We start from the raw sequence: 18,561 nt of genomic DNA, 5'->3' as shown, positions 1-18,561 counted from the left end.
ACGATATAAATAAACTACAATACTTCGGCAATAATACCGGAGTTAATGGTGTGTACATATCTATGGATGAGTGTCCCATAGAATTTCGTCGTAAATATATATCAACCGTTTAAAGCCAGCGGTCGGTTGAGCGCGAATACTTCTGTGACTCACTGTATGTATCTGGCGCGATAAAAGTCTGCATAGCTTGTCGATCAACCGTCGGCCCATTTCGCGCGCGTAAAAGTCTCCGAGTGTTTTTGCACGGGGCCGTCAAGTCCGTCGTTCTCACGTGCAAATATGCGTGCTTGGTTGGTGAAAAGAGGAAAAAAAGAAGAAAGAAAAGAATCAGTTTTATCTTCTCGCCGCGGGAGCCGATGTGGGAGACCGTGCGGTTATCCTACTCTCACCCGGCAATCGCGAATTCTTTCTATCGACGCGCAACGAATGCATTCCTCGTTCGTTAATTAATTGTTATTAATACGCGCGTTATCGAAGCCGCTAACGAGGTCGCGGTGGATTGATAAATGCCTCGGGGATGCAATCCTTTCACATATCGAGTACGTACATTTATTTCGATTCCGAGAAAAAGCTTCGTGGCACTCCCTGCGCTTCCTCGCGCGCTCGATGCCGGCTGAGTCTTCGCTTTTGTCTTCTTTTCATGAAGAATATTCAAGGATATTCAATTCTATAATACCTATAGGTAATAGAAAAAGAATTTTTTTTACGAAGATTTGGAATACAACGAACTTCAGAAATACTTGGTACGTCAAAACGAAAGAGAAGTGGTTATTCTACGTTCATTCTAAATTTCCTCGAATATTTTCCAAGTATACAGGGTGTCCTAGAATTAGTGTAAGAACCGGAAATGGGAGGTAGTTGACGATTCTGAAGCAGAATTTCCGGTTTTTAAACTAATTCTGGGACACCCTGTATATGTTCAACGAAGTTCCTTTTGAAATAGGGATATCTCGGTATTTACCTTACGTGTCCTTAATTATCCTTGCACCGCGAATGAGGCCCAAACGGCTGCACGGTTGGAACGTCCAATAAATATGGACATCGTGCACGGATCGACTTTACGGAAAAATATTTATTACGTTGGCCTGCGTTGTGAAAGAAGTGATTCAGGAAGAGATACACCGCGATACACGGTTCGATACATTATTCGCCGCTCTTTCCCTATTAATACTAACGAAGCCGATGTATGCTCGAGGAAAGCCTTGCGTAACCGAAGCCCTGTAGATTTTGGAGCGTCAGATCCTTTCGTTGCGTCCACTGAAAAAGGCGTGTTATTTATGGGGTGATTTAATCACGGTGTTCAAGCGTACGATTTGCTTAGCCCCGATGTGTCAGATCGGTAGGCCTTCGCCATATTTCGCTGTGTGCGCTGTTGATCTAGTATAAGCATACATAAACACGGTCTCACACGTTGAAATAACTCTCATCGGCCCTTCCTATTTAGCTCTCCGAACAGTCGATGAGATTTCAAAGAAGACATACGATATTATGATGGAATGTAGGTTCAATTTAAATGATTGTGCAAACTTGTAGAAGTATATATTTGATCATAGGCATGTCTTGATACGTAAAGAAATATTTTATTTAAACTAGACATGCATCCAATTCTGAGCTTTAATTGTTCCCCTTCTATTCTTTATATCATTAATTTTGTAGAATTTGTGTACACCAAAATATAAGCACCATTATTTTGAAAAAATAATTAAGACTCAACCACTAGGAGAACATGCTACACATGCTTCCATGAATATGTAAATAATGTATGATAGCGACCAACTTTCTATAAAACGATTTTTACGTAAGGTTATCGATTAATTTTTATTAGTCTCGCAATAGGAAGGAACAATCATCTACTTTCTATACTTCCTCGTATAAAATTCATTCAAATGGAAAGGTTCCCGTGAATCTTTGGGGATACCGGCCTACGACAATGGGCATGCACCATTTCTAAATGCTTCTGAGGAATACCAGCAGGATGCACACGGGTGCGTTCCGCATTTTCTTGAGACATGGCACGAACCCAGCTACCGTCGAGAGCGACCTGGCGAGGGCCTACGCAGAGACTCGTGGCACGGCCCTGCCCGCCAACGCTCCGGCTGGATCATAATTCTGACTGGCGGAAAGGAAAAAAAATCGAATCGCGGCCAGATTTCCATTCCGCGGCCCACGGATTCCTGTGAAACGCTTCCTCTCAGTCTTCGTTCGCGCCATATCGCGCCTTCTTCATTGGCCTGAATAGCATTCTTCACCAGAGCCCATGGCTTATGGTTGTGCATTAATACTTGCCGTATGAATGCTCCATCCGAAGAGGAAAATCGCTGACGCTGAGATAGATTTATATTAATCGTAGATACAAAGGAAATGCTAAACAAGATTAAATCTATTTGGGCAGAAATAGGAGTAGTTATAGGGACATTGTAAATACACAGATTTTCGATATGTAAATCCTATGTTTATTCTAAATGTTGACGAGCAAGCCTCCACCATATGACTTATCATTTCACACGTTTATCTAACGCGCGCATTTACATATCTCCGCGATAAAGACGTTAAATGGCTAAAAAAATAGATAAATAACACAGTGTGTACATCGAAAAGCCAGTTTTCGATATCCTTTTTTATTATCATAGCCTCTAAGTATTCCCATTCGTGTTGTCGGGTCGTTCGTCATAACGAAAGCCCCTTATCATCCGTCGATCTACCTTTTCCGCTGTCTGCCGCACGTAATCGCCTTCTATCCTCTCGTTTTGCGCGCTCGGGGCCGAGGACAGGGCTCTCGCGTTGAATTTACCGCTCGGAGCGATCGAGAAATAGACGCGGAACGATAAGCCAGCTCGTACGTCTCTGTTGCATTCTACGGACTGGTCGTTTAACCCCCTCTCGCATTCCTCGTCATTTTCTTTTCTCGAAGCCTCCGCTGTCGACGCAAGGAACGCGACCCGCGCGCGCTGACCTTCATTGTTTTTCCATCGGCTCCTTTGCTTCCTTTTACGATGCATCGTGAATCGCGGCAGGAATTGCGCCATCCTTCCCATCCGGAGCGCTGAATCCTCCCGACCAATTATTCGTGATCTGTGAATTCCCGTCTGTTAAAAGGTGCCAAATTCTTGACTATTCTGGGGGAAAAGGACTCGATTATTTCCACTGAGTCTTCTGTAAATTAAAGGTCCATTTTTCCTTCAGAAATTTATAAACGTTTCAAACTTAATTAATCAATTTAGTATAAGCTGGTATAAGCAGCTTAGTTCCATGCATTAGACGTTTCGAGTCCTCATTTGAGCCTTGGGAAATTAATTTCTGTACTATTCTGATCCTTTAATTGCCTCTGCTACAGTAGCTGTTACTGACGGGGTCGTCTATTCATAATTTTTCGAGCGTAATCCCTTCGCATAGCCCCGATATGTCAGATTAGTCAGTAAGTCTTAGTATACTCATTATGTCTACTGTTGACGCAACCTAACCGTAGATAAATACACTTCTGCTCGTTAAAATAACATTCATCAATTCTTCGCAGGCTCCTGGAGAGTCGAAATGATTTGGAAGAAGACAGACGATATTATTAGTTAAGTATGGACGGCTGGGAAAGTTCACGTACACCGCTGTTTGATTTGCGAATTTAAGAAAGTCGAACATGGCACACGGCCACCTATGAATATAGTTTATCTACGATATTAGATATAGGAAAGTAATTTTATATACAAGTTCTGGAATGTTGTTCTGTGAGCGTAGGTAGTGGCGATCGTCAAAAGCAATACGGAAAAGATTTCGATTTTATTCGTAGAATAATCTCATTTTATTTTGTGAATAAATTAGATTATGATAATATTTTCCTTATCGCTCTTCGTGACCATCATGCCTATGCTCCTTCAATAAGGAAGTGCTGTTTATTCCGAACAATAATATCATTAAATCATTTCCTTTCGCGCTCGGATAGTTAAAGTTCTGTTCCTGAATGGTAGAGTTCAGTTAAAACATTTTGAAAAAGAAGACTCGATGCTCTCTAACCATCTTGGGGTGTCGACAGTGCTAGGAATCAGAAAAGTGGGGAGCTATCATTAACAGTCTAAGTCTGCGTTCTCGGCGCACATTTTGTATTCCTTGCACTTCTCTACCCGTCAACTCTTTGCTTCTACTTCTCTTCTCGAAGCGTCGAGTGGAGTTCTCGAAGTTTCTTTTAGGGATGCTTGCCATACTCGTCAATAAAAGGCTTCTCTGGTCTGGCCATACTTCTTTACCCTTGTCTAGACTATTATTTTTCATGACTTTTTTCATCGTGTTAACACTTCATCCACCTGGAGCCTATTTACAGGCTTTTAACATACCTCCTAATAAGGCGGCAGTTAAAGTGTTAGAAACAAAATAAACGAAACAAGGGTAAGAGTTACATGATATCCAAGCAGGATGAAAACACGATGTTAAGCGAATACATACTAATATATACGAGATTAGGTAACAAAAGAACAATATCCCCGCAACAGCAAAACGAATAGCCTCGATTGTAAAAAATCCAAAACTTCGTGTGCCCCGACATCGCGCTAACGAGTCCCAGGATCGTAAGTTCTCCCGACCACTTGCCCTTCCTCTCGCCAATAACTCTGCTTTACATTATTCATCGAGCCATAGAGTTCTCAGGTCTACCGAAAAGAATCGGTAATCCAGATAAATAGCGATTCTCTTCCGTCGAAACTTTCACCCGTTTAATAGCGGAGTTTATATCGCACGCTCGGCATCATCGGAACGTCTTTATCTTCGCAGCAGTTTGATAAATGCGGCGCGGCCGCCATTAATTCCATACTGTGCTCGATTAAAATAGCGCAGGGATTACCGGAGAATTAAATCCGGCTCGGTCACGGTGGAAACGCTTGCTTTCGATCGTTCCTCTGAATTACACGTGTGCCAGGTAACCAGTCGGCGAACACGATGGCGCATTAATTACGTGATGTAACGCGAATCACGTTCCCGAGCCGGCTCGAGTATACGTTCTTTCCGTTTCGATGCACGGACTTTCTGATTTTGTCTGTCGCTAATCAGACATTACTCCTTTGCAGGGACGTAACGACGGTTTCCTAGCCGTGGTTCCCCAGCCATTTTGGTGTAGGAGACGAGTAAATAATGATAAATAGATGGAATATGGCGTCATTTGTCTGTTCTATTTGCAATTGATGATGAAGAGTCTGTGAGTAAAGTAGGTTTTTTAATGTAGAACACTTTCGGTCTGGTTTTAAGAATATTTATTGGGTGAGTATGACGAACTTACCCCCTTAATAATGTATGTTTTCTATACTAACTATTAATCTAATCTAGCAAGGAATAGTTTCATATGGTTATGTATTTACTTTAAAAAATCCTATTTTCGAATAATAGGTGATGTTTCCCAAAAATATAATTTTTTTTTTTATATTTGGCGGTGCTCTGTATATAATAACATCGTGCCCATATGTCCCTTCTGGTCCTGCTATGTCACAGACCTGCTCATTTGCCTCGAGGGAACAGTTTGTTGCTCTCCTTCCTGAAAACGTTTGGTTCTCTTCGAGCCGCACTCGTTAACCAGCGTAGAAACGGAAAATAGTCTCGGAACGGCAATAGACGTCCTATACGACCGCCATTGGAGGTGAATTTATGCGATTCGATAGCACGCGTGAAGCTGGTGTAGAAGTTGATATCGCCCCCTTGATGCTGTTATGTAAGAAAAGATTTACGGTAATCGCGTAGTTTGAGGCGAACAGCTGCCGGAAACAACGAGAAAACGTCGAACCAAGTGCAACTCGCGGACCCAGGAATATTTAATTTAATGCTGTTCGACTGTAACAGTGGTTCCCAATCTTTTTTCACTTGTATACCCCCTCCCTTAAATTACACCCTTCGAATTAACAAGATGTTCCTCGATGTTGTTGCTAATATATTTCAGTGGGTTCATTGAACTTGTTGTTAAGCATACACTTTTCTTAAAACAGAAAGCCTCGTGTACGATTCCAATATCCTGTATTTTATTAAAGTGACTAACGATATCGGTATCGTTATTACACTGAGAAATCTTCATACATTTTTAAATAATGTATCACAATAGCATCCAGAATAACACGAATAATTTCAATGATATTCGTACGGCTGACTTGAAAATGAGTCCGTACGTGCATTCTCGGCAGTGCCACATATTCAGCGGTGACAAATTTCGTCGACGACGTGGTGTCGTCCACGTTCCACGGCCTTCGCGAGTTTCTCGCGACTCCGACGTCCTTCCTCAGCCTCGAAACGCGATACCTCTGCCACCGATTCCACGAACTTATTACACGCTCGCCTAACAAATTCGCTGACAGCCGTTCCTCACCGGCTAGGATTCCTCGGTTCGCGACCTTGCAATCCGAGAGGCGCGATAAACCTGTTCGAAAGAAGGTGAGGAAAGACGGAGCGGCGCGCGAACAGGGGAAGAACAACCCCTTCGGGACGGAACGCGTGCTCGCCGCGAATGAATCGTCGCGAATTTATCACGGCGAAACTCGAGGCGGCGCGATGGCCTCGCTCGTTCGCACCGTTGGCAATTAACGCGCGTGATTTAGGACCATACGGGCACCGAGTTTTAACGTGCCCGCCGTCTCTTTTTGACTCGCGCTACCGCGAAAGCTTGGGAACAACCCGTCCCGGTGGTTCATGCAAATTCATATTTTTACAGACGAGGATGAAGAAGCGAAACTTGAGCATTCTGCTTTAAACGTTAAAATGTTCTGATGGTCTTCATATTTTATGTGGGGTTTATGTTTGCGAAGGTCCTTGAATATATATACGTGGTAAATGTCATATATGTATCTATATTAATCGAATATTATAATTTAATAAATATAGTTTCAATTCGATACAGTAGACAAATTTCAATTCTAATTTCAATTCTAATTTCAATTTGTAAATATCAATATAAACGTACAATCTCAAATCAGATATTTAATAACGGATGATGAAACGTGAAAGAAATAAAATAATTACACTACTCACCCCTCCCGAATAAAAAGTATCACAAAATAATATCTTAAAATAAATAATAATAGTAATCATCGTGCTCATGTAGGAGAAATCAACCACGAGCACTACTCGAGAATGAGTGTCACTTTATCCCGAGCGTTCATTAAGCTTGGTCGGACGGTAGAAAATCAACCATAATTCCACGGTCACGCAGGACGATAGTATCGCGGTCCACCTTGCTCTTTTTCGTTTTAGCTCGTTCCAGAGTGTTCGTGACGACTCCGCGTGGTCTTGTTCCCTTCCTCCTCCTTTGGAAACTCTTTAATTTGTTCTATTTAATTCGTCCGAATCGCGTCGTCGTATTTTCTCTCCGGCTCGGGCGAATTCCGCTTCCCCGCGCTTCGTTACGTCTTGTTACGTTCCATTCAGATTCGTTCTGTCGTACGCGCCGGCTTCGTTTCATTCAGACATCGCGATTCCTGTTGCTCGTTTTCGTCGGGGTCTCGCAACGATCTGATAATTTAGGCTCGCCTCGCGTGCGCGCGATTTGTTTTGTTCACCGCTCCGTTTTGCTCCGTTCCCCGCGACGAGTTTATTAGCCCCCCCCCCCCTTCGCTTCGCTCTGCCCTATTCTGAGACGTTCAGTGTCGTTTTGCAAAATAATTTTTAATGAAGATTCTTTTGCAAGGTTCTTAAGGATGATTCTCAAGGATGATTCTTAAACATGGTCCTTACAGATGGTCCTTAAGAATTAAATCAATCATCGTGAAAGTGAAGCAAGTATACCCAGAAACTTGAGAAGTGGAGTTTGGAAGCATTTTTTAGAAAACATGCTGAATTTGTCTAGAAGGAAGTTTCAGTACGTTCCATTAAGAAGGATCTGATAGAATCTTATAGAATATTGAATCAGTAAAATATATAGAGCCACTAAAAAAATTATTAAAATTTATTTTAAAATTGCAACTTCCTTAATACTGATACTCAAAAGTATTCTAACGTAGACTGCTTTTTCACCTGCCATTTTCGGTTGATCGAAACTTCCCGCACTGGGTGGGTAACGTCGACGAGCTCGCGGTCATGGTCCCAAGGATCTCGCACGGTTCAAATTATTCCTGAGAGAGAAATTTCGAAATTGCAGGGGGTGGCGTGTGTACGGCGAAGTAAATGATTGTCCATCATTACCAAAAAACGGCAACAATGGTCACGAAAAGATAAACGAACCACGTGCGACGTATTAGCACGGCATAGAGCGGGGAATAACCGCCCGCAGAAAAGAGGAATTACAAGGTGCGCGAGCGTTTTTCGGCGGTTTCGACGTACAAAATTACACGTTTCGCTGTGAATTTACCTACATTATGTACAGTGTACGCCATCCAAAATCACGCGAGAAAGATACGCCATCCTTGTTATTTTCATTGCTCACAACACCTATCATTGTCTATTAAAAATACATACAGGGTATATCGCGATCAAGAAAAATTCTAAAACCACTTGAGGTGTTTTCGACAACCGAGTCGATTCATTAAAATTTACCAAGCCTACTGTTTTCACCTGCTTTGGGAACCCATCGACTCCCACTGTCCTGTCTCCCTACTTCCTCCGTTTGAAATCGTGCTCTCGTTGCGAGTTTTGACGATTCCGACAGGGTAAATTACACGTTCCGGCCGGAGAGTTGCGTGCACGCAGAAAGAACGAGAGTAGGGTGCGATTACTTTCAACTATTATTAAACTATTACTAAGAAGCACAAGGCGAGGGGCCAGGCATTTCGTTGCCAGCGCAATCGACTCGGTTACAAAGGAACAACGATAATTGGGCTCGTTTCTCATACTCGGCTCTTGCGGTCCCGACGTTCCACGGTACGATTTACATGAGAAGCATGATCCGCGAGTGCACGGGCCCCATTAATACGTAAAGCGATCCACCGAGTCCACAGATCATTCGACGAGCCAGAGGGGAGCGTCGCGCATCGGGTCCCGAGCGTTTAGGAAACGGTGGATCGTAGCTAACGCTGGAATTCCTCGTGTATTATTAAACACCGCGTATTTCAATCTTTAAAGGATCGTAAGTCTGTCCCGCGGGTCCATTCAGGCTCGTTCTTATTATGCAAAACTACGGCGCCGACACGCCCACCATAACGAATCCAATTTAACGCACGCTAAAGATCGTGAGTTTCTAGTGTATACGGGCCTGATAGCGTGCTTTTATATTCAATTTATTAGTCGTGAAAGCGACCACTCTTGCCTGAGCTGTTTATGGTCGTCGGTGGACGGGAGTGCTTTGTCAAATTCGAGGGTTGTGTCTCCGTTCTGAAGCATCGATGTGTTCCAACGTCGCGAGCGGCTATTAAGTATCTTTACCTTATTGCGATTTGCCAGCGTCTACCAGACGTATTTATCAACCTTGTGGTGCACTTATTCATTAGCCTAACCAGGATAGACGAGATAACTCGCGAAACGGCTGCTCATTATCAGTTTTTACGTCCGCGGCAGCTCGGGGGCCCGTGCGGTCCCAGAGCGTGCTTTCGCCTATTACAAAATCGCCTGGCTGCGTTCTGCAACCGTTGACATGACGGAACGTCCACTGGATATGCAACCGTCATAGTTTGGTTGAAAAGGGACGAATTGTTTGAATTTTGAATTTCCAGGGATCGAGAAGTAATACCAGGTAACAAAAATTATATCAGTGAAAAAATTAGAGTCTCTTTGATACTTCATAAATGACTTGCGACGAAATTTGATGAGAAACGTAAGATTTGTACAATTTTTAAAAATAAGGCTTGTCTATTTCATGTCAATGAAGTTGTGAATAAAATGTAATGCTCTTACTATTGAAAAATACCTAAATGAAAAAAAGCAAATGACACGTTTTTTAAAATTTCCCAGCCTTTAGACCAGTCCTAGTAACGACGAAAGAAAATTTCACGCGAAAGATCAGCCTATTAGAAACGATTTCCGAAGCGACAGGTCCAATCTCTGTATCCCGCATGCGTCCTCGCGAGGATCGTCCGGCTCGGCCGTGGAACGAGCGCAGCGGATAAAAATTACGAGTACAGCTGCCTCGGGGGCCAGGTGACTCCGTAGGTTCTTTTTCTTCCTCGCGTTGAACTTGCAGATGCACGGACTGCATATATATGCGCATACACATAAATATACATCGTCACGAGGTAGGTTTTACCAGTCGCGAGACGGCGACGAGCGTCCTCCCGAGCCCGGCCACGTGAATTCCTTATCTTTCTCTCGCGTTTTCATTCGGTCAGAGGCACGGGAATCGACGGACGAACACGTCCATAGAAATGCCCCTGACGAGGACGCGCCGTGGAAGAATCGCAGCCGGGATGCCTTCCGCCGTGTTGTAACCGTCATCGATCTTGATCGTCGTTCTTGGGCGTAACGACGCCGATTGTGCTCGGACACGACGGGCCTGAATAAATGCGGAAGAATCTGGAACAGGCCTATCCGTATCTCTGGCATCGCAGGATGCATCGTGATAACCGATGATATATTGTCGATTGTTCGCCGAACTGCGAACGTTTGAGAGCATTCCCGGTGACCTACATCGCGGCACGACGGATCACGGTCAATACGACGCGTTACCGTTTCGTTTCGGCAAAAATGTTCCAGCGCGTGGGTAGCAATTTTTCTCGCGCGACAAATGGAGGCGATCTGTTATCCGAGGCACGAAGAGAGTTGTAAGTCGAATTTGTGTAACACGGGTCGCGTGATGGAGGTGATTTTTGGCTTAAGCAGCAATCGTTATTTGTTCCGCTTTTTTCTTTTAGTGATACCTTTCTTTTTGGTACGCAGTAGATTTTAATTTATAGATAGATGCTGTTGCGTTGTATGTTTATTTAGTATTTTGATTGGAATTTGTGGTCCTATTTAGATTTAAAGTAATTTAGCGTAATTCGGTAGAGCTCTTGTAGATGGTGCTTGAGTGATTTCGATGCATGGTGTAGCGCTATACTACAGGAACTCGCAAAGAAATCCCAAGATGTTGTAATTTTAAAGACAATATTTTATCAATTTTTTACATACTTGGCACTCCTGAAAATGTGCAATATTTACAAATTTCTTAATTACGACAGACTTATGACTTTATTCAACAGCACTATCTATGAATTCATTCTTGGAGAAGCAGGTTTCGAGGCTTCCTTTCTCAATTAAATATAGACTCGACCAGCTTTAAATTCCATATACCGAAGACGTAATTAATTTAAGGTATCGCAGGGTACCAAAGTAATTAATTTAAGCAGTGGTTAATTCTCGTCGTACACGTGGGAACGTGGCTTTAAACTGAGGCGCAGTCGATCAGTTTGAGCCCTACCCACAAGACATCGATCCTCGTTAGCCAGGTGTCAACGAGGCACACCCTCTCCTACCTCGCAAGTCATTACGTCGCACATAATTTCGGAACGAGATTATCAGCGGCAGCGATCTCGACGATAAGAAGCGTCACTATTAGCGCGAGTCATTACACCTTCGTCGCCCAGAACGCGGCCAAGAGGTTAAACAAGCATTGGTGAGAGGTTTCCTCGGATTTTATCGCATTGCAGACACGCCTAGCGTTCGATTCTACGAGCTAGCGCCTACTCCCAGACAATGTACTTCTCCCTGCGAACAAATTGATTAGTATAACGTCGGTCGTAAGGCGTGTGCGCGCACGCGATCGTATCGAATCGAGGAACGTTCGCCAAATGCGGGGTTGAACCTGTGCTTTGAAGGGGACCGGAGACATTCGAGACGGGAAAGTTCCGGAAAGCTTCAAGCATTTGATAGCGGAACGTCTTGAAAGTCTCGATTTGACTTCGTTGGTTTTAAAGTTTTGGTCGATCTCGATCTTTGCTGCAGCTTAAACTTTCTAATGAAATCGATGAATTTATAGATTCGTGGAAATTTTCTGTGAAAAATTTAAAAATTGATGGAATAACGACTTGCGAAAAATGTATAAACACTTATGCCCTCCTTGTGAATATATAAATTACGTCTAAATCTTCTGATAAGTGACAACATTGGCTATTCATTTCGATAAAGTACACACATGAAAATTTAACAAAATTCGAGCTGAATGTATTAAACGCATCTTTGGTAACTAGAAATGAATGAAAAGGGATGCGTACGATTTCCGACACGTGCTGCGAGTGAAAGCAACAGTGGGCCGTAAATTCGCGCGCCTCGTCATCGATCAGCGTTATTCATAAAATCACGGGCGGGACTAATCGCGTACCGCTCTCGCATCGCTACGTAAAACATTCTCGATTAATGATTTTAATCTACGCAGAGCCGTTCCGCAATACACGTGATCGTACCGCCGCTGGATCGGTATCTTAATTAACCTTTGGCTCGATCAATTAAAACCAGCCGATCGATTTATCTTCGCGCCTGGAAAAACGAGCACGATTTCTCCATTATTCGCGGACACGGGATCACGTAACGATTGTTGAACTCATCGAAAGTATCGTTAGCGAATCTTGGATAAGCGATATTCCACATGTTAAATGTTTGAAAATGAATCTTCTTCGTTAATTTTGTATATATTTTTTATAATAGTTTATATATATTTCCTGCGTCTTTTCTTTTGTTACTTTTACCAATCTATCTACAATCGTCTTCATATATTACCATATTAACCTTTTTATTGTAGAATATCCTACATTTCTCAAGAGAACACATACATTAAATATTCTATAACCGCCTCAGATTTGTTCTACAAATAAAAGAACTCCCATCACAGATTCACAAAAGGCAAACGAAGGAATGCCTTCAACCTGAATTACGCAATCAAATTCTGCCCCCTCGCTTGACCAACCACAAAAGCGTATTTGAATAGCTATTCAACCAAACATCGCCACCGAGTCTCTGCAACCACAGACTTCTAATCTCTCGACTATACAACGATCAGCGCTTTAATTATTCCAATAAAATCATACCCAACATTTACCGAAAGTCACGTCCTCTAAAAGTGGATGATACGCATTTTCATCGCGAGATGACATCAGCAAAAGATACCCGACGAGAGAGGGACATCGCAATGATGAGAGAAAACTTGACTACCCAAGCGACCCCAGAGGACATAAACAAAAAGAAACTTGTCGAAGTCTTAGAAGATCGAGAGATGAAATTGCCACTATAAATTGCTCCCTAGATACGAGTAGCGATTACCGTCGACCGTTTTAATGCACTTATTAGGTCCTGGGGAGGATGAATGTGTCGTCGACCCGGGTAACTCACCGAACCGACTACCGAGTCATCCAGAATACTAAAGATCCGGTTTTCAGCGGCGAGATCTACCGATTCTTTTGCTCCCCCGATACCGCTGACTCATCGGCACCCGAGTGAAGCGTCGAAGCTAACCGACTTGTTCTTGCTCGATTTCGCAGGTGTATCCCGGATGGCGGGGACGTTGGTTACACGATGACGGAACTGCAACCGTCGCCGCCAGGATATCGAGTCCAGGATGAGGCCCCGGGCCCACCTTCCTGTCCTCAGGGCCCTTACAAGTACGCCAGCCACGGCCACGGGAGCGAGTCTACCAATTTCAAGAGCACCTCGTCCTATCCTCAGGAAGGCTATGGCCTTAAGCAGAGCCCCTCTCGGACGGCGGTTTCTAACGAGTACTATCGCCGCAGAAACGACGGCAGGAGGTCCGCGGAGAACGAGCACGAGACTGGCAGCGCAGCTAAGAAAGCCACGGTTGCCGGTTACAACGAAAGTCACAAGAAGAATACTGCTGGCTATAAGAACGACAGCGGGTACGCAATCACCAATCAACCTTTAGTCGCGTTACCTTCTTGCCCCTGAGCCGATACCGAAGCTTCCCGTGAGTGATGCACGAGGTGTGTCTGAAGGGTAATGGAACTGGTTCTCTAAAAATATTTATTTGCGGCTGCGTTGCCAATCAACGGTGTCCTCTTCAGGATAGGTCTCTTGGGAAGAATTGTTCTTACTCCTGGTAGTCTTCGACGAGACTGGAAGGTCTTCGACTGAAACTGCTTCCAATACAACTTCTTGGACGATGTCCGTAGGTCCCAGATGGAGATCCTTTAGATGGGTTTTGATTTTTGCGAGGACGCTGTGGGACAAGAAGCTTATTGAGAGTGCCATGTAACTGAGAGCGTTGTCATGACGCAGTATCCTGGAGGAAACAATCTGAGGCCGGATACGAATGGCCTTTTTTATACTCCCATTCAAAGCAATCATACTCGGTATCGAACATCGATCAGATCCGTGGAGAGTTCTCGATTTTGGCACCTTTGGCTCAGTTTTTATGCAAGGTCCTCCTAAGACGAGGTTCTTATTCTAACCCAAGCTTAGAACTCAATATTTAACTTTTGTTTGAAGCCTATTCACTCGATTAACCGCACTTCTAACCATTGCATTCGCTGTAGACGTCTACGTATTTATCTAAATGGAATGCAAATGACCCTCGGTGTTTTTACCGCGCGTCCAGCAGTCTGCATCGCGTGTTCCGTCCTCTCCGAGGGTCAGCATCGACCCTCAATGAATTGTTCCATTAATGAAGAACAAGTTTCCATGGTTGTTCGCACAACGCCATCCATGCGGCAGGTTTTTGCTTCAACGATAAGAGATACCGTTTGGCAACCAATTAGACGTTTCTGTATTAGTCCTGGCCCACTTAGATTTCACGATAGGTCGAACGTAACGTTCCACGGCGTCGGCTCGTCGTTGCGTTAGACGGGGTCCAGGAACGACGGTTGCAATTATAGGCTGATTATACGCGTTTCCAGTTACGTTGAACTTGTTGACTATTCCATAAATTATGCTGCAGCCACGCATCCTGGTAATAAAGTGGTTCAATGACATCGAGCCGGGTAGAGTGCCGTCGCCTGCGCGGCTACTGGGATTGCGAACGTCTCGCGAGTGATTCATCGCGAGACGAGCGCTAATAACCACCGGTTCGCTCGCGTTCTCGCGGTATAATTGCTCCCACGCGTGGAGACGATCGAACGTTGCCATAAACGATCGAATGGAGCGGAAAGACGGCGGGCCATGCGACGTCGAAGAATGCGTTTCCTTGTTTGTCTGGTCTCGGTTCACCGAGAGCCTCGAATTCTTTGCGCAATCTTCAATGAAGGTTCGATCGCGTTACTTTCTTCCTTTGCACTCGTTGGATTTATGGGTGTCGCGGTTTTTGAGAGGGAAATTCGCTTTTGGTATATGTTGGAATTTTCACTATAATACAATCTTTTATTTTACTACAAAAATAAATGTACCGGGAATATACATACAATGTATAAATATATCTATCACTGCAAAATAACGAAAGAGAAAGTTTAGGATATGCCAGAGAGGACTCTTTGATGTTTCATGCTACGTACACCTGAAGTAAAGATACCTAATTTCGTCATAGAGACACTTTAAAAATATTTTTTGCTTCATAGAAACCTGTAAAAACCTCCCAGCTGTCGATTTACCCGTTTACCTGAAATGAATTCTCTATAAAAACTCTTGCTCTTCGTTCGAACGAAAAAATGCCCCACCTTCTTAGTTTAACATTCCGATGGAAGCGTAAAGGGGTCCCAGCGCTGCTAAAGGACGCGTTTCCTTGTTTGTCCGGACAGGTACAGCGAGAGCCTCGGATTCGACAGCTACACGCTCCCTCTCAATGAAAGAGACGAGGCGTCGCCGCCGCCAACGCCGCCGGTCAGAGACGCGTCCAGCCTCAAAGGGGTCTGCTATGGGCCAGGACACGAGAAGTATCCTTCGTGGCCGAGTGCGCCGGAGAGACACCCCGACGAGGACGTTCACAGCTCGGGTCACAGCGGATCCCATCGTTCCAAGTCCTGGACCGATCACACCAATTACCCGAAGGAGAAGCCTGCCCAGTACACCAGACCGCACACGAAGAGGCCCAATCCCACGTTCACACAGCAGGTGATGTATCCTCGGATCCCCCAGGGGCTTTGTCAGCTCCATGCTCGTTTAGCCGCGTAAAGGTAGAAATTTGATGAGAATTGTTGCCCGATTCCTTCGAAGCGAAGTTTTTCAGCTGACGCTCAGGTTGTCTCAGGGTCACTTTCGATTACTTCTTAAGGCGAACGTCCAGGGATTTTTATGACATTGGAATATGTTGTGGAAAACTTTAATTTGGGGGGAGTTTAAGTCATCATGTTGATGGTTTCAAATTTTTTTTACCAAATACAGGACGTTAACAATTGTACAACAAAAAGGTATATATCGTCTTGCATCGGACGTCCTGTATTTCTTAAAGAGATTCGAAACCAGCAAACTGGTGACTTAAACTCCCTGTAATTTTGCGTACACTACAACATACTTCAATTTTACCAAAACCCTTGACCTCCGATACAAGTAATCCATCGATTTCACAGAGTCTGACCCGTAAACCTCCCCTAACTTTACATCCAACGCGTCATACTTCGATTTCATGAAAATCCTAGTACCCAGTGCGGAAAGTGATCTATTTGGAGTAAAACGATCCTTCAGGCAGTGTTCTCGCGATCGTAGAACGAAGTGCGATGCGTCACGATACCAATTACCTTTCCGTGGCGCGATTCCTCCGTCGGGCGGACGTGTCGGCTTGGCAAGTATTCCCCTGTGTCGCAGACGGTTACGAAATTGAAAACTCATTTGCAAAGAGGCGAAGCCACTTTCGACGGTGTTAACGAGTCACGAGCGAGCCGAACCAGGCTTATCGCGACGTTTTCGTTGCGAAGTTTCACGACGGCGACGTCCACGCGAGCGGAATAGCCGGAGGAAAGTTTAATTGGCCGAACGTGTCGCGTCGAGCGTCGGGAACCGGCGTAGGTCAGAACCTTGGTAAATCGTGCTGCGCCCTAAAACGACACACGTAATTAATCTCCCACACCCGCACCCTCCTTTCTCTCCAGTGACATAATCGTCGTCCGCTACGGCGACTTCCTCCGAAGTAGGCCGGCAGTTTCGAGACGCGAGGTGTTACGCCGTGCCCCAGCCTTTTAATTCCGTGTAACTGGAATTCCATTCCTTTAAGCCGCTGGAACGGCGTTTCCCAAACTGCCTTAGTCGTGGAACACTATACGTTTCCATATATTTGCGAAACGCTTATATTCTTTTCTCATTTGGAATTCAAAAGGAATACTTCGCCTTTGAGGTCGGAGTACAAATAAAAGTGGACGTGATTATAAAGTCACTTGGGAATTGAAGCTATATTCTATATTTGAAAAAAATTGAAAAATTTGAATTTCCATGAAAATCCCCAATTAAACTTGTTGATATTGTGCATCATCTCAATATATCTACTGTTCTATTTCAGTTATCTATACAATTTTCAATTTTCAAAAAATATTCCGTGAAACCCAATATGGTTTTTGCTCACGAAAACGTCGCCCTGACTCAGAGGGGAAGCGTACCGAACAACGCATGTTTATGATCATCTAAATACCAATCCTTCTTGATTGTTAACAACGATTTGTCACGGAACGCTTGCTGGCTTCGCTGGAAGAACACCGCCAGCGACGTCGGCTCATAGTAAATAAATTCAGCTTTCCTTTTTGCTCAATTCAGAACTTCCTTATTAGCTCTCGATGCTTTTTGCTGGTCGGCGTAATTAGCTTGTCGGCTCGTGGTTTATTTTAAACGCACGATGTTGATACCTGATGAGAAGAGAGGTCCGAATGGCAAAAACCGAATACGATTTACGCTGAATTACGCTCGTAGCTAAGGTAAATCGCGCACGCGCGATTACGTAACGAATTACGCAGTCGGCGTGCACGAGGATTAGATACCGAGGAACAGTTACTTCAAATGGCTCTTAGAAAGAACAACGATTTTCGCGTTGCAGTTAAAGACTGTGATGGAGCGCTGCGAGAAGATCCCGGCGGAGACTTTCGAGTCACGCAACAGGAACAACGTGGAAGAGGAACCGAGATTGTGGCCTCGCGTGGATCGCGAGGGTAAAGCTCTTGGGGATGCCGAGTACGTTGTACCGTCGCCTCCTGAGCGCGAGCAGCAGACCAGTCAGACTCTCAGCCATGCCGATCTGGAGGCCTACGTTAGGAGCTACCAAGACCCTCAAGTGTCCCAGGTGACGTCTCAATATTCAATCTGCATCAATACCTCAACGGTTTCAACCTGACTATGCATCCACAACCACGCATTAAAGTCTCTCAAAATTAACTCCTTAATCGCCCACTATGCGAATATTTCTTGGATAATTATATCCCCATAAATTGACTAACCCTCAGACTCAGTAAGTAGCTAGAGTTAGTACGTAGTACGTAGTTAGTAAGTAGCTTAGAGTAAGTCTTTAGAGTTATTATACACCATAAGTTTACCAACAAAAATTTCAGCCTAGCAATCTCGTAGTTTCTATCGACCTCCCCAGAAATTTAAATACCCATTCCTTCAGTGATCTCTTCAACCCATTGGACACTCAAATAAAACAATTCCCCTTCGTCTAGGTGGACATATACCGTGAGGCAACCCTGACGCAAGCAGGTCTCGAGGAGTACACGAGGGTGCAGCATTCCCAGCAGGCCAGCTACGCACAATCCGAAGGCTACCACAGTTACGTCTCCAGCGTGGACTCCACCACGAACACCCCGTTCCTCGACAGGTAACCATCACTTGGAGAATCCAATTTCCTATTCA

The 18,561-nt window shown here is 44.3% G+C and overlaps 1 protein-coding gene across 1 annotated transcript in view; it reads left to right on the top strand.

The window, feature by feature from the left end:
* LOC128894836 (serine/arginine repetitive matrix protein 2-like) overlaps positions 1-18,561 on the top strand; it is a 189,526-nt gene that overhangs the window by 100,954 nt on the left and 70,011 nt on the right. The window contains exons 2-5 of the mRNA XM_054156848.1: positions 13,332-13,703; positions 15,534-15,846; positions 17,753-17,995; positions 18,372-18,526. Coding sequence (XP_054012823.1) covers positions 13,366-13,703; positions 15,534-15,846; positions 17,753-17,995; positions 18,372-18,526 — 1,049 coding nt within the window. The 5' untranslated portion in view covers positions 13,332-13,365. The remainder of the gene's footprint in view (positions 1-13,331; positions 13,704-15,533; positions 15,847-17,752; positions 17,996-18,371; positions 18,527-18,561) is intronic.

This window comes from Hylaeus anthracinus, unplaced genomic scaffold (genome assembly GCF_026225885.1).
Source record: "Hylaeus anthracinus isolate JK02 unplaced genomic scaffold, UHH_iyHylAnth1.0_haploid 4, whole genome shotgun sequence".
In the NCBI taxonomy this organism is placed as follows: Eukaryota; Metazoa; Arthropoda; class Insecta; order Hymenoptera; family Colletidae; genus Hylaeus; species Hylaeus anthracinus.
The sequence above is the reverse complement of the archived record's forward strand: the minus strand, read 5'-3'. Positions and strand labels throughout refer to the sequence as shown.